Genomic DNA, 16,099 nt, shown 5'->3' on the forward strand with positions numbered 1-16,099 from the left:
TTTTCTGTCTAATAAAATTTTCAGGTTTGCATTTAGAAGGCCTAAGGTTTATTTTTGGTCCTTCATGCAGCCACTTAGCTACTACCACGAACCAATTTTGCAAGAGAGGATAATTCCATTTGTGTACGAGAAAATCTCACTTGGGAAGCTCCAATATCCAGTTTGGTAGAGCCTGTTTCGGCTAGTCATATTGTTCTTAATTTGGCCACAAAAAATCCATCATCGATTACCATATCGTTCCCAACCATGATGACTAAACAACGCCGGAGCACTAAGGTTCCCAACCATGATTAAAAAAAATATTATCAAAAGAAAAAAAAAATCATTTAAACAAGTTTTTGCAAAAAGTACAAATTCTTGGCTTCATGGCTACGTCTCTCTCTTTTTCTCTCTCTCTCTCTCACTCGAGAGAAGTCTCGTCCAAACAAAACAACAAAAGCACCAAACAGAAAACATTTCTCCTCTCTCTCTCTTTCTTTCCTCCACAAACGCGTATTCATTTTCCTCTCTCTCTCTCTCTCTCTGTCTGCAAAAAAAAAAAAAAAAATACAACAAAACCCAGGTAACAAAACCGCACAAAAAATAACTAACAACAAACAGCAACAATACGACGTCGTCCAGGTTTTCATTCTTTTATTATTTATCGATTTGAATTTTGATAATTGTTTTTGTAAACAGCAGAGTCGATGGCAGAATTCAGAAACAACAACACCACCACCAACAATACGACGTCGTCGAAGTTTTCATTCTTCAACCGATCTTTAACAACGCTTAATTCAAATCGCAACGAAAAACAACCGCTGCAAAAACCCCAAAACCTCGAACGCACCGTTTCGCTTCGCGGTAGGGTTGTTAAAAAGCTCTGTAGTTTCTTTGAGCCAGCTCAAGAAGAATCACTTTTCATCAATAAACCTAAACCCTTAAAATCAACCGAATCAACATCAGATTCTTCGGTAAAATCGTTGAAATTGATCGATTCATCACCGATTGTGAAATTGCCTGGAACAGAAGATCGAATTGTGTTGTATTTTACGAGTTTGCGTGGGATTAGAAGAACATATGAAGATTGTTATGCGGTTAGGATGATATTGAGAGGATTTAGGGTTTGGGTTGATGAGAGAGATGTTTCGATGGATAGTTCTTATAGGAAGGAATTGATGAATGTGTTGGGTGAGAAAAGTATGAAGAATGTGACGCTACCGCAGGTTTTTATTCGAGGGAATTATGTTGGTGGTGCTGAGGTTATAAAGCATCTTTGTGAGGTTGGTGAATTGGGGAAGATTTTGGAGGGTTTTCCGAAGACGAAAGCTGGGTTTGTTTGTGAGAGTTGTGGTGATGTTAGGTTTATGCCTTGTGGGAATTGTAGTGGAAGTAAGAAGGTTTTTGATGAGGATGAAGGGTTGTTGAAGAGGTGTTTGGAATGTAATGAAAATGGATTGGTTCGGTGTCCTAATTGTTGTAGTTCTTGATGTGTTTCGATTTGTGTGTATTAGTAGTAATTGGTGTTTTTTGCAATTGCAAGTTTTTTAGGTGTTGATAAATAATTTGATTAAGATTGAGGAATTTGGGTTGTTTTTGTCGATGGTGGTGATGTTGATGATATCGCTCTCCCTAAGGTTATCAGAGGGTTTTAAATAAAGGTCAATTGCAGTTAAGATCACATCAGCTGTCTCGATTGTTTGTAATATCGAGTAAGGATCACACGATGCAGCTGCAATGTGACTGTGACTGGAATTGAGACCACATCAACCGCCACGATTCTTTGTAATATCAAGCAAGGATTGCGACATGGGTGTAATTCAAAACCTTGGTTATATCATGATTCAAAGATCTCTTTGAATTTTGTATGTTGGTTTTATTTGTTTGTTTATTTATGGGAATTGTGTGATGAGCTGAAGCTGATGGTGTTTTCAGCTCCTTGAACAGTATTTTGTTCAAGAGTGTGCTTTTATATCCCAAAAGAAAAAAATTTGATAACTGGGTTTGAATATGTATGTTTATTGTAGTTCATTCCTCTCCTGGTGAGGAATGTTTCTGATCAAGGGAATGTAAATATGTGTTGTTATGATATGATCCCTTCGAGGGATGGAAATATTGACATTGAAATTTATATTGAGAGTGGTTTGTTGTCTGTTATAGTGTCTTATTTACATATTTGATTTCTCTTATGTCTTGCATTCGAATTTTTGATAGCACATAGGGTTTGAAGGTCTGAACAGCTTCAATTCTGCATGTCAAAATGCAATAATGGCATAGAAATGTATTCATCAATGGGAACAGTATCTTTTACTAGTCATGTGATAGTAAGGATTAACAAACAATGACAATTGATGGTTTGGTTGACAATGATTTATGTAGCACCAAAAGTTGGTGTCGGATAATGATATATGGTTACATTTAAGCACTGTCATTTTCTTAATTATTGCTGGTATCTATTGATGGTATCTACGTGTTAGTGTCATTGTTGTCTCCGGTGTCTGTACTTGTATCGGTGTTTATGATATTGGGTGAGTTTAATGCTTATTTTGCTTACAGACATTTAATATGTTCCCATCTAATGTTTGTGCTGTTGAAGTAATATAAAATGTCCTTGTGCTTCTAATTGAACACGGTATTCAGTTCATGTAATTTTGATATGACTGTGCTGTTATTTGGTAACACATAAGCCTTCATATCAAATTGATTTTCAACTTTTATGTGATCTAAAGTGGCGGGAACAGGATTTTGACAGAGGCTAGACCCATGAGAAGTTAAGAACAATTATTTCTGTCTAATATACGTTCATGTGGGTAGTAGTGAAGATTCTTAAATGATATGTTTAATCTACTAGTAAACAATGTTGTAAATTGCTGATAACAAAAAATAACAGTTTGTTCAAATATCGCTACATAGTAGTAGTGTATCGCAGAACAATAGTAATTTGCTTTAACAATATTTTCTTCTAAATTACTATGATGGAATACTTTCTCTAATTCTTTCTATTAGAGATTTCTTCAATTTGGATCTCCAGCGAAAACTAAAGAGGGAATGAGAATTCATCACTTGATCTGGATAGCAACAACGTGGAGTATTTGGCGAATGAGGAACAATATCAATTTTAGAGCTGAAGTAGCAGGTTTTCAAAGGTTTCTTTGATAGTATTAAAATTTTGTCTTGGTATTAATTTTTTTTAGGCAGAGCATGCCGCCTATGTAATTTTATTTTCTTTGAATGGTGTAATAATCTCTTGATGCATCTTAGTAGCATCTAAGAGGTTTTTTTTTTGTGAATTGTAAGAGTTTGAATATCCTTTTTACTCCTTACTAATTTCATCATTTGCTTATATAAAAAAAAATGAATCAACAAAAATGTTATTTTTATTAGACAAACGAGTCAATAAAAAAATAAACCAAATGCATAAATTTTTGTTGACATATTTATCTCTTACCCCCTTTACTCCTGATTATAAGAAAACATTTATTTTTAGATACATTCAAAATTTAATGTATTTAGACTAGATACATTAAACTTTCAATATATCTAGAAAATGAATCTCTTCTTATAATTAGGACCAGAGAAAGTATAAAAAAGGACAACATGAAATGTGTAGCACTATGTTTCATGTAAGATTTTGTTCAACATTCTATGTTTGATATTTGGTACGAGGCTCTTTTCCTAGTTTCAAGCCAGTCATATGTAGAGAAGACCAATGCCCTCAAGTTGAATATATTCCTGCTTTGTACTTTAGCTTTCAATTTCAGCAAACTACTAGGAAACTAGGAACATTGTTCTCTAGTATTCTCTCACATGGGGCAACTTTTTTTCCCCCCTAAGTTTAATCAATTTTTTCCCCACATCTTTTGTAAGTTTAAACTTCAATCTCGATTGGCAAATATTATTTAATTAAAAATGACCTTTCTGATGAAAAATAGTAGTAAGTGCTGAAACATAAGCTTATGGAGATTTGAATGTGGTAAAAAAAAGGAGGGTGTTAATAGTTTTTCCCCACACCTAATCTGGAAAAAGAAAAGTACGAGTACTAACAGGTAAAAATTGCCAGAAGAAAAGACCCCCAATTTAAGAGGTGAAAAGAGAAATCATCATATAATTTTGAACTTAATATAATATTGACAATTTATTTTTAATTTAGAAATTGAAGTGGTACAAATTTTAATTAAAGAAAATATATAAAAAAAATCAATATATTATTAATTCTAGGTTCAAATATGATTTTATTCTCTACAAAATTGTGATTTTAAAGTTTAGTCCCTATTAAATTTTAATGGGAATTTTAGTTCTTCATAATAATGCAATTGTAAGAATAGTCCCTATTTTAAAGACTTTTTACAAAAAATGCATGCATTTAATCATCAAAATAGTCCCTATAAAATGCAAATAGGGACTAAAAGTGAATAAACTTTTTTTGAGGGGTGTTTTAGGGACTAAACATATTTAACACTTAATTCTAAAATAAATTATATCAATTTTTAATATCAGATAAATCACACACAATATTGGTTATCTTTCATTTTCATAAGTTAAATATGATTTTGGCTTAAATGCAGTTTTACCCCCCTATTTTGAAAAATGCGGAATTTTACCCCCTTATTTTAAAATTCGGAATTTTAGCCCCCCTATTTTATAATTTGTTGGATTTTGCCCCTCCACCAAAAATTTGCACAAAATCTGCTTCTGAGTCTCAAGTTCAAAGCTTCGCACAGAACTCAATTTGGATTAATAATTCACCAAACTGGTACCAAAACGACCGCAATCGAGTTAGTTTTCCACAGAATCAAACTCCACAAAATTTGGACTTACAGAGAGAGATTAATTACCGTTTTAGTGAAGGTCTGTTCAAATTAATTATCGTATGAAACTACTACTGGTATTTTCGTCATGCCTCTCACCCTGTAGCTAATTTTTTAATACTATTTATATGCATGGAAAGCTAACGAAATTATCCTTGTTGGCATTTCAATTTCGTCGAATTTGGAGTTACGATGCGTTCGGTAGACGATGTTGAATTTGAAGATCACAAGTAGATTTCTGTAGAATTAGTAATTGGACAGATCTTCACTAAAACGGTAATTAATCTCTCTTTGTAACTCCAAATTTAGCGGGGTTTGATTCTGTGGAAAGCTAACTCGATTACGGTCGTTTAGGTATCAATTTTGTGAATTATGGATCCAAATTGAGTTATGTACGAAGCTTTGAACTTGAGGCTCAGAAGCATATTTTGTGCAGAATTTTGGTGGGGGGCAAAATCCAACAAATTATAAAATAGGAGGGGTAAAATTCCGCATTTTAAAATAGGGAGGTAAAATTCCGCATTTTTCAAAACATGGGGGGTAAAACTGCATTTAAGCCTATGATTTTTTTTAAACATAAGTTAAATATGATTTTTTTTAAACATAAATTAAACACAAATTTTTAAGATAATGAATAACTTGTTGTCTTGGACAATGTATCAAAGTAAGTTCTTTGTCTCCTAATTTGTTCAGTCGTAAAAATAGTTTTAAAATCAAACACAATACAATTGAAATTGTCCTATCAAGTCTCTTATTTTTTTAGCCGCATCCTAAAATGGGGCTTTGCTCAAAGAAAAATCTTTTGAACATGGTAAAGGAATTGATTCTACCTTTTTGGGTGTCCCTATGTTTGGTGATTCCAATTTTGTGCAACTTAGTAACCATGAAAATTCAATATAACTTGGTAACCATGAAAATAACCTTTAACATAGGAGCAATCCCTTCAAGTGACATAATAAAATACAAGAGGGAAAGAGACATAACAATGTACATGTAGATAAATGCTCCAACATTTTTTTGTAGTTCAATCTATTGAGTAAGAGGAACACACTCAAGCTCAATTTCAAGAACACCTCTCTCAACATTCTGTAGCCTCACTGAGATTTCTTGTTTGATCTTTCCTTCATCAAGGGATATGGTACCATCTCTAACAAGACTGTTGTTCTTGCTTGCTACAAATTTCTCAAACTGCATGGGCTCATTGCTTGAAGATTTTTCATATGCAATTGCAGCTAAAACAAGTGGTTGAATGTCTATTTCAGCCTCACCCATAAAATCATCAGTTGAAAATGTATCTTTATCATACACTAGCTGCATATATAAGAAAAATTAGTATGAATAAATGTATAATGATGATTTGGACAATCTGATAAAGATCAGACGGTCCACGTTTTGACTTTCATAAATCAGGTCTACAATCCAAAGTCAGAACGTGAGTTGTCTGATCTTGACCTAATGCTCTGGATAAACGACTGCGTGAATGTAGGGAATCCAAAATATATATATGCAAAAACTAAGCCATTTTGATTTCTATAATTGAACTTACCACTTTAAGGGGAGGAATGTTTTCTGGAATTGATAGCATTAGACTTTCATTCCAAACTGGATTCAAATTGTTCTTTATAACGCGCGTTTTTACAGACTGCAAGAACATATATTAAAAGTGTTATACTATACATTTTTCATTTACTCCATTTTCATTTGTTTGCATTTTTCAAGTAATCTATAAATTGAAGAACGCTTACTTGGTGTCCCAAAGAAAGGATCACATAAGGGTCACTGGTCATTACATCTCTAACAGCCAAGTGAGTGCCTTTCACAACATTAACCTTAATCAACCCTACAAATTCAACCATACCTGCCTATAACAGTAAATAGGAACAAAACTAAGTATTCAGAACAAAAAAATTAATCAACATTTCAATAAGTTTATCATTTTTCCTTTTTTTCTTTTGGTCAGGTAGCCTAGTCAGCTGTTATCGTATTCTAAAGTGACAAATAATTTGAGACAGAGATATTCTAAATACGACACTTATATACGACACGTATAAAGTGATTAAAGCCTAAATTTTCGTAAGTTATTCTTAACACTATATAGCATATTTGTTGCATCAAATGACTAAAAAATGAGTACTTCAAATGAAACATTACCAATGAGGTACTCTTCTTTGAAGAAGACTTGTGCTCGGAATCTTTTCTTGCCCAACTATTTCGAAATGCATGTCCAATACGATGTTTTGTCGGGGCTTTGTCGTATTTTTTCTGGTCCATATGAAAAGTGTAACATGAAGAACCACTCTGAAACAATGATAAACTTCTTCCTTGTTGAGCTGGTACAATTGCGCATGCTGCATTGTCGTCGCACTCCATGAATAGTAATTGTTCATATTTTTTCCTGAAAAATCAATAGGACATTTCTTAATAAGAAAGGTGTAATTGTATTTCATCAACAAGAAAACAATTAAAGAGAGTTATATTTCGTTTTAGTCACCTGATATACTCGGAGCGCTCTTCGATCGAGGTATGTGGTTTTGGTTTTTTTATATGACTTGGGAGGAAAGCTTCATACTTTTTATTTAACAGTGTATTTCCACCTAACTTCTCTAATGCATCAACTTGTTCATCTGTCCATTGATCTAGCTTCAATGATGCAACCTGCATTAAACAAACATGTAGTGGTAATGTAGCAGAATTTAAGTTTCAATTTTGATTAAGGTTCTGTTTGGATTAACAACTTAGCTATTCTGTCTTGTACTGTCCTGTATTGTTATGTCCAGTACTTATATTTTGCAGATAAAACAGACCCGCAATGTTTAGAAACATACCTTTGATATGTGGACTCCTAGACTTCTATGTACACCCGAACACTTTATGCAAATAAATACTCCAAGACTTGAAGATCTGATATTCAATAAATAAATGTAATGAATAAGAACAACTATGAACTAATGATAAAGAGATTAGCTATTGAAATTGATGATGTTATTTCAAAAAGAGTAATGAAAAATCCTAACAAATTGGATGGCTACGAAAAACGGACTAACACTTACACCCATTTTGGCTCTGGAGTTCCGCAATCGGCGCAAAACTTGTTTCCAGCTTGATGCATCAGACTTGATAGTCTTTTGTGTGGACCTAATAATTGATGAAAAGGATTACGAGGTTAAGTTTTCATGGAGACGAAACTAAGCTAAGTTTCCTCTGCAGCATCTGCATAGTGCGGTACGCTGCAAAGCTATTAGATTTAGAGAGATAAATTATAAATTCATTTAGTACTCTAGATCTAAATGTTTTGCAACGTCTTGCGCTATGAAGTCAATGCAGAGGAATCAATACACAACATTGTACATTACTAAGTTAGCTAGTTAAGAAACTTCTATTCTCTACCCTACCAAATCTCTCATTATATTATTTATTCTACATTTCTATTGTGTAGAACTATATATTTATATCAATCATTAAGGTATATAATTTTGTTCAATCTAGAATGCTAAGTACAGTAGCTAGTGCATTTTGGTGAACATAAATGTCAATTTGAAACTTCTCTAATTTCAACATTTCTTTCTTCCAACATTTCTTTCTTCCATAAAACTACATATGGGCTCAAGTGGTTAATGAGGTTCCCTAGGATGGATCGTTCGGGAGAACCTAGAATTCTTGGCCAGACTTTCCTAACCTCATGGCTGAACTTTGGATTACTGGGCCCCTTACTCGGGGAACCAGAGGGGTAATGCCAAAAAAAACTACATTTTATAAAGTTGTTTTTCATGTTTTTTACAAAAAATGTGTGAAATGAAAACATGAAATGTTCATATGATTTTTTATATTATAAAAATGTATGAATAAATCTATTGATATTTTTGTGCAAAATTAATCATTCCACTATTTTGAGGGGTTTGAGAGGGGTGTATATAGAAAAAAAGTTGATGAAATGTTCTTACCTGATACATCTTTAGTATCAGAATTTCGATGTGGTGAAGACATCTCTAGCATCCAATATTTGAAACCAAAATAAAGAAATTATGCTAGAATTTGCAACCAGCCATGTGTGAGTTACTTTTCTGCATGTAGATACAAGAAATTGCACATATCAAATATGTAATCATCATCTAGCACAAATCACCTATAAAACAAAAAAAAAAAAAAAAAAACACACATAAATGATGAACAATATTTTTTGAATTGAAATTCTTTATATATATTGTAACATACCTGTCTTCTTTTATATTTTGGCATCAAAACTCAATGGCAAATTGTTATGTGAAACATACCAAAAGACCAATTCAAAGAAATTGTGTCCAATTGATGAGGTTGTGAACAAATTGAAAAACCTTAAAATGTTTTCAAAAGGGTCTTTGGAAAAAATGTTTTTGACAAGAATTGAAGGTGAAAGGTTGAAGAAAATTTAGGAAAATTGCATTGAAGAAAGAGAAATTTGGAAACTTTGTGTTGTGATTATGGGAGTGGCAACAAATCCACAGAATGGATTTGTCACAAAAAAATAAAAATCACAAACAGGCTTTTAGGGTAAAAAGAGACAGGTCAGAATTTGTTTTTCTTTTCTAACAAATTTTATCTTTAATTTTTTTTTTAAATCCTTAGGCATCAAATTATGGTATATAGTGATTTTAATTTTTAACAGAAAACAGACACTAATGTTCTGGATAAGGATAATATGGTACTTATTTAGGATGCACACATGATCAATATCAACTACTTACCCAAAAATAGAAGTTTACACCATACATAGTAAATATCATGACAAGATTTTGGAGTTAACTTAAGTGTCATTCTACCATGTATCGTAGGCCACGTTAAAAAAAAAATTGTGTTTGAAAAACCAGTTTTAATTTTAAACTTAGTGAACAGGGTGGAAAAAATGCAGGGCGAAATGTGCTCGCTAGACAGTAAAGTCACCATCAAAGTGTTTTTTTTTTTTTGAAAAGGGGAACGTCGATAAACCCCTTTAAGAACGAGAAAAAGGTCATCACAACCAAATTTCGGGTTCAGGAGTCGGTTATGCGAGGGGAAGGTATTAACACCCTCACATCCGTTGTATCCAACGAGAACCGTCGATTAGTTTAGCGCTTGATTAGGTGTTAATTTTATGTTTGTTCGTTTATTATTAATGTGGATTGAAAATAGAAAGTTTGGTTTTAAATAAAGGGAAAAATGATTTTTTATTAGTGTGCTTGACAAGAGTGATCCCTTGCTCCTACGTATCCCCAGTGACTTGTTTCACTCCGATAGTATCATAAATGGAGTCAATGCATAGGAAATGAATGCATTTCCATACAATTAAGTTAAGTGAAATACATACGACATAATCTGGATTATATCACATTACTTATAGAGTCAAACCCACAGAATCTGGATTTTAAAAAAGGGTTTTAAAATTGCATCTCCACATGAGTCAAACCCACAGAATCAAAACAACTAAGTTTAAAACCCAAAAATCAAATCATACACATATATATACAAATACATAGCAGCAAAGCAAACAGTACAGATAAAAACATCAGAAACAGTAATTTATGATGAGACATGATGAATATAGAGTAAACTGATAATTTTAAAGGGTAACCTGGAGTGCAGTGAATTCCTCCTTGCGTGAGTATTTTCCTCCCTCCGCTAGCTGTAAAATTTTAGTTGTGTTTTATAGGGTTGAAATTAGGTTTAGGCATTCAATTGTAATTGTTCTGAATTTGGAATGCTTTGATGATGATGATTTGGAATTGATGGGGGAATTCATTTGTTCCTATTTTGTTTGAATTGGAAACAAAATTAAAACCGGAAGCTTGAAAAATGGGAGAATTGGCGCGCGCAGCTGTACTCTTGCTTGCTGCTTTTTGTTTGATTTTTTTTTTGTTGTTACTAATCTATAATAATTAATAATATCTTTGATTTTTTAATAGCAATTAGAGATAGGCACGAACGCGCATGTCTGACCCGCTAATAATAATAATAAAAATACCTAGCTATTTTTGGTCACTATAAAATTATTATGTACCTAGTTTTCTTTTTATAAGATATTATGCACGTAGTTTTAATCATTGTTTAAAAAAGAAAAGGAGTATTTGAAGCTGTGCGAAGAAGATGGGTGTTGTTTACAAAAGAAAATGAGTATTTGAAAATGAGTATGTAGGGGGAGTTTTGGAGAAGACTAGCGATGTAGTTACATTCTAAATAAAAAGTATTAAAAATTTCAAAGTGGTGTTATCTTTTCAACTTACCGGGCCGGTTAACAGGTTAAAGAATAAAAAATGGATGTGATACGGGCTTAATGTTATAGGAGTGTGTTAAAGGGATGTGTTTGAGAGTGTGTCCCTAGCAATGCTCGTTAAACCAATTTGTATTTTCGAATGACTATTTTATAGACATGTTTAAAACATTAAAGAAAGTTTTTTTTTTTTAAAAAAAAACTCTCAAAATATAATTTCTAAGGAAAGATTTTTGTTACTTTTATTTTTATTTTTTTTAATCAAATAAATTTAATTCATATCATCAACTAATAAATGTTCAATAAATAAAGGAATAATCTTAAATCTATGGAAATTAGTCCAAACATTGACCGCACTAGCAAGAGTATGAGCAACCAAATTCGCTTATCTCCTAACAAACTTAACATCATAGTTTACATAAGGAGATGCCATAAGAAGAATAATGTCATTATTAAACTAAATTCTGATTTGTCCCATCTTCTCGAATGGATAACGTCAACCAACAACTTTGAGTCACTTTCAAATTGAACTCGCTCAAATCCACGATGGATAGCCTCTTTCATAACATGTAATAGTGCACATGCTTCGCCTTCTACTATCGAATAAAAAGGTTACTTCCATTGAGTTTTCAGCCATAAACCGCCCATTCTTCCACCTTGGCTCAGTGACGGAATATCATCATTCCAGATCTTGTCGTTTCGGTTATGCAAAATGCATCAAAATAACTATGTGACCTGCCCTATCGTTGCACCGTCATCATTTCTGCACATTCCAAACACACTGTCTGAGACTGTCCCGTGATGGTACGCTGCATTCTGCAGCAACTGTGACAGATCTGCTACCGATCAACACTCGCAGGCTGCTACGCATCCAAAAAACACATGAACATCATCCTCTACCTCAACATTGCACACATGACAACTTAGTTCACATTCTACATAACATTGTGTCAATTGAACCCGTGTCGGCAGACACCCCCTACATAACCTCCAGAGTAAGTGACGCGTTTTGTTAGGAGTTTGAGTTTGAGCTTTCTAAATATCATTCCAATTACCTTCTACATGGTGTCCATCGCTTCAAACAATACATCGCATGGCTAGGTTGTATCCAGAGTTAACTGAATATCACTCGTTCCTTTCCTCATCCGAAACCACTTTATCCTCCTTAACCAGACTAATAAGAGGGATTGCAATAATCATTTCCACTAGCAGTCCTGTAAACAATATCTAATTCTAATCATGTCAAACAAGAAATTATTAAAAAATGTTAAAGTTAAAAAATAATAAAACAATTTTAAAAATTTTAAAGTTTAAATAAAATAAATAAATAAAAATTCTAAGTCCTGAGAGTTTAACTCAATTAGTAGAGACATCGCATTATATGGTATATGTAGGGATTCGGGTTCGAACCCCGATCATCCCACTAAAATGAAATTTCTAGTTACTCGACTACTTGAAGAAAAAAAATTCTATGAACAAAATTAAAGTTTAAATATTCTTCTATTTATTTATTTTTTTTTGACGCAATATTCTTCTATTCCATGAACAAAAAAAAAAGGGTAAATATTCTTCTATTCTCTCTATCAAAAAAATATTCTTCTATTCTATCAACGAAATTTGCTTTAAAGTCTGATTCCAGCCTCAATCCTTCCTGCAATGAGCGACATCCTCTCTCGTCTAGCAGCAACAACAACAACACATCATAATAGGTGCGAACTGAAACTATCGTCGTTGCATTTCCAATTTTATAATCTATGTTCTCTGGTTTGTTACATTTCACTCTTTTATTTTCTCCATTATAGCATCTATTATTGACAAATGCTCTTATCTTAATTTTCAATTTCAGTTTGGTCACTCAACTTTTTCAAAGTTTCAATTAGGTCCCTTCTTATTTTACTACTAACTGACTGGTTCTTAATATTATTATAGCAGCTCCAGCTCCTACAAACATACCACATAATATAATGTTCTTCTTAATTCTTATGTAAACTTTAATTTCATTGAATTATGTCATTTTCTCAGATTATTATCGGCGTGTCAGTGTTCGTGTCTGTGTCCGTGTCTGTGCTTCATAGGCCATAACGGTTAGTAATAGTAAGGTTGTGTCATCCTCTATGATGGGAGGAATGAGGTATATTATGATTAAATATATGCTATTAATTGAAATTAGTGTTAAGTTTCAGCTCATGTACTTGTATGTAGTGTTGTCAATTGCAGACCGCAAAAAATACGGTTTGTTCGAATTCTGCTAAGCTATAGTTCTATAGAACTTCTATAGCTTCTATTTGACAATATTTGTACTAAATTGTTTATGGTGGAACAATTGCGGTTTGTTTAAATTCTGCTATGCTATTAGCACTATAACTGCTATTTGGCAACATTGTTGCATTGTATAATTTTATTGATGATGTTACTTATTGAATGACACTGATTGTTTCTAAGGTTTTATATAATCCTTGAAGCACACTGAAAAAGGCACATCAATGGAGTCTTTAGTTCTTAAACTCCATGAAATCTCAGCTGTCAAATTTGGAAACTTCAAGCTCAAATCCGGCATCTCCTCACCAATTTACATAGACCTTCGCCTTGTTATATCTTACCCTTCTGTCCTCCGGCAAATTTCTCAAACTATGATTTCTTCTGTCTCGGACACTAAATTTGACCTTGTCTGTGGTGTCCCTTATACCGCTCTTCCTATTGCCACTTGTGTGTCTGTCACGCACAACATCCCTATGGTCATGCGCCGCAAAGAAATCAAAGACTATGGCACTTCTAAAGCCATTGAAGGTGATTTTAAGCATGGGCAAAGTTGCTTGGTAATCGAGGATTTAGTTACTAGTGGCACATCGGTTTTGGAAACTGCTGCACCGTTGCGTGACATAGGGTTGAAGGTCAGTGATGCTGTTGTTTTGATTGATAGAGAACAAGGTGGAAGAGAGAATTTGGAGAGTAATGGAATCAAGTTGCATGCCATTCTTAAATTGACTGAAATGGTCAAAATTTTGAGAGAAAAAGGAAGACTTGATGAGGAGATGGTTCGGGTTGTTATGAGATTCTTACAAGAAAATCAGAAGGTTGCTGCTTTGGAAAATACAAGGAAGGTCAAGAAGGTATTGTCGTATTTGGAGAGGGCTAAATTGTCCAAGAATCCAATGGGAAAGAGGTTGTTTGACATAATGGCGGCGAAGGAAAGTAATCTGTGTTTTTCTGCAGATGTTGGGACTGCAGCTGAATTGCTTGAAATTGCTGATAAGGTGAGAATTTTTTTTTATTTTGGCAATGGCATTTTGTTTGATCTCTTAAAGTGAAAATGTTACAGAATGTTCTTAATTTGAAAAATGAGTTAAAAATTGGAAGAGTTGTGTTCTCTATATTATCATCGATGGGATTGTAGTTAGAAGTTTGGTCATAATGAAAAAATTATTTATACTAAGTTTCCTTTTCTTTCATGTCAGGTTGGTCGTGAGATATGTTTGCTGAAAACCCATGTGGATATCTTTCCAGATTTTACTCCGGATTTTGGCTCAAAGCTTCGTGCGGTATAATGCTAAATTAAGCTATTAATTTTTCTAGATTATTTTAGAACAAGATTTTGCACCCTGATATTGTTAATATATGTACACTCAAGTAGATTTGCTAGCATTTATTGAAAGTAGAATTGTCATGTAATGATTTTAACCAGCTATAGGAGTGTTACATGTTTATACGAGCAACATTTTACCAAAGCTTTAAGGAATTTACACATTTTTGGAGTATTTTGTTATTAAGATATGATATCTCTGTTGAAGATTGCAGAAAAACACAACTTCTTAATATTTGAGGATCGTAAGTTTGCCGACATTGGTAACACAGTGACCATGCAGTATGAAGGGTAATACATTGCTGGAAAATTTTGTTTTCTTTTTCAGTTTCCTTTCATCTGTTTCTGCATTTACCGTAATGTCCTTCTTTTATGTTAACTGCAGAGGGATTTTTCATATATTGGATTGGGCTGATATAGTAAATGCTCACATTATCTCTGGTCCTGGAATTGTGGATGGACTGAAATTAAAGGTCTATAGAAAAATCCTGATCACAAGTCATAACATTATCTTCAAAGTAGTTATATTTACCAAAAATTCTAGTCTAACATGTCAAATGATGAACAATACCTAGGGTTTGCCTCGTGGAAAGGGTTTGTTGCTACTTGCTGAAATGAGTTCAGCTGGTAACCTTGCCAAGGGAGATTATACTGCTGCTGCAGTAAAAATTGCTGAGGATCATTCTGACTTTGTTATTGGCTTCATCTCGGTCAATCCAGCATCGTGGTCTGGGGCACCGATAAATCCTTGTTTCATTCAAGCAACTCCTGGTGTTCAAATGGTGATCGGTGGTGATGGTTTGGGGCAGCAATATAATACTCCTTATTCTGTAAGTTTATGCATGTTGCCATCTATATTTGAGTTATTTGATAAAATTTATCATATGCAACACACCTTTTTATGAACCATTCAATTTTTTAAAGAATAAATGAACCATCAAATCATTTCTTTACAAACTCATTCTATTCTTACATCTCTGAAGTTGATTTATGTGGCACGCCATAACTCGTTTTGGTAGATATGTAACTCTCCACCTATTCCTTTAATATTCAGTTAGAAAAATGTCTTACTGTAGTATTTATTTTCAGGTTATCCATGATAGGGGTAGTGACATTATTATAGTGGGGCGTGGCATCATCAAGGCAGCGAATCCGGCTGCGGCAGCTCGTGAATACCGTCTTCAAGGATGGAGTGCATATTTGGACAAGTGCAAGTAACGTTCGTGTTCTTAACCAAATGGATGTGATGTTTCATTTTGCAGTTGTTCACAAATAGCAGATTGGATGCAGCTTTGGAATTTTGTTTACTTCTTTTATGTAGGAAATGTTTTCAGTTGAGCTATATATATACCAGAATGGCTTCATTTTCAGCTCAGCTATGAATAAATGCAAAAAAAAAAATTTCATGTAGTATTTGAACACACTTTTGGAGATCAATAACCTGAACTTCACATCCAAGCATTATGCCACTATGAAGTTATATAACACTAAATCATTGTGTGAGTCAATCAA

At 33.4% G+C, this 16,099-nt stretch overlaps 3 protein-coding genes across 5 annotated transcripts; 2 read left to right on the forward strand and 1 right to left on the reverse strand.

Moving 5' to 3' along the window:
* Positions 1-326: 326 nt before the first annotated feature.
* Positions 327-2,136, forward strand: LOC123893771 (uncharacterized protein At3g28850-like). The gene has a single exon (XM_045943571.1). The coding sequence runs from the start codon at positions 687-689 to the stop codon at positions 1,467-1,469; it is 783 nt and encodes a 260-aa protein (XP_045799527.1). The 5' UTR covers positions 327-686; the 3' UTR covers positions 1,470-2,136.
* Positions 2,137-5,505: 3,369 nt separating this feature from the next.
* LOC123893772 (probable ADP-ribosylation factor GTPase-activating protein AGD11) lies at positions 5,506-10,928 on the reverse strand. 2 transcript variants are annotated; one of them, XM_045943573.1, is made up of 9 exons: positions 10,372-10,928; positions 8,729-8,848; positions 7,838-7,922; positions 7,613-7,688; positions 7,279-7,442; positions 6,939-7,182; positions 6,533-6,649; positions 6,334-6,429; positions 5,506-6,098 (listed from the first exon to the last, which is right to left on the reverse strand). In XM_045943573.1, exons 2-9 carry the CDS (start codon positions 8,778-8,780, stop codon positions 5,817-5,819), a joined length of 1,116 nt encoding a protein of 371 aa, XP_045799529.1. In that variant the 5' UTR covers positions 8,781-8,848; positions 10,372-10,928; the 3' UTR covers positions 5,506-5,816. The 2 variants fall into 2 exon arrangements, with proteins under 2 accessions (XP_045799529.1, XP_045799528.1); XM_045943572.1 differs by lacking the exon at positions 10,372-10,928 and adding an exon at positions 9,000-9,492.
* Positions 10,929-12,532: 1,604 nt separating this feature from the next.
* LOC123893773 (uridine 5'-monophosphate synthase-like) lies at positions 12,533-16,075 on the forward strand. 2 transcript variants are annotated; one of them, XM_045943574.1, is made up of 8 exons: positions 12,555-12,716; positions 13,030-13,138; positions 13,450-14,261; positions 14,463-14,546; positions 14,796-14,878; positions 14,973-15,060; positions 15,163-15,417; positions 15,677-16,075. In XM_045943574.1, the coding sequence occupies exons 3-8, from the start codon at positions 13,491-13,493 to the stop codon at positions 15,803-15,805; spliced, it is 1,410 nt and encodes a 469-aa protein (XP_045799530.1). In that variant the 5' UTR covers positions 12,555-12,716; positions 13,030-13,138; positions 13,450-13,490; the 3' UTR covers positions 15,806-16,075. The 2 variants fall into 2 exon arrangements, with proteins under 2 accessions (XP_045799531.1, XP_045799530.1); XM_045943575.1 differs by lacking the exon at positions 13,030-13,138 and having other exon boundaries at positions 12,533-12,716.
* Positions 16,076-16,099: the final 24 nt, after the last annotated feature.

The sequence above is a fragment of the Trifolium pratense genome, linkage group LG7 (assembly GCF_020283565.1).
Source record: "Trifolium pratense cultivar HEN17-A07 linkage group LG7, ARS_RC_1.1, whole genome shotgun sequence".
Classification (NCBI taxonomy): Eukaryota; Viridiplantae; Streptophyta; class Magnoliopsida; order Fabales; family Fabaceae; genus Trifolium; species Trifolium pratense.

Coding starts and splice junctions, on each gene's coding strand:
- LOC123893771 (XM_045943571.1), top strand. CDS start 687: ATGGCAGAATTCAGAAACAACAACACCACCACCAACAATACGACGTCG.
- LOC123893772 (XM_045943573.1), bottom strand. CDS start 8,780: ATGCTAGAGATGTCTTCACCACATCGAAATTCTGATACTAAAGATGTA. Junction 7,923..8,728: donor TGATACTAAAGATGTATCAG/GTAAGAACATTT, acceptor ATCAATTATTAG/GTCCACACAAAAGACTATCA. Junction 6,650..6,938: donor CAAAGAAGAGTACCTCATTG/GTAATGTTTCAT, acceptor TTACTGTTATAG/GCAGGTATGGTTGAATTTGT.
- LOC123893773 (XM_045943575.1), top strand. CDS start 13,491: ATGGAGTCTTTAGTTCTTAAACTCCATGAAATCTCAGCTGTCAAATTT. Junction 14,262..14,462: donor TGCTTGAAATTGCTGATAAG/GTGAGAATTTTT, acceptor CTTTCATGTCAG/GTTGGTCGTGAGATATGTTT. Junction 15,418..15,676: donor AATATAATACTCCTTATTCT/GTAAGTTTATGC, acceptor ATTTATTTTCAG/GTTATCCATGATAGGGGTAG.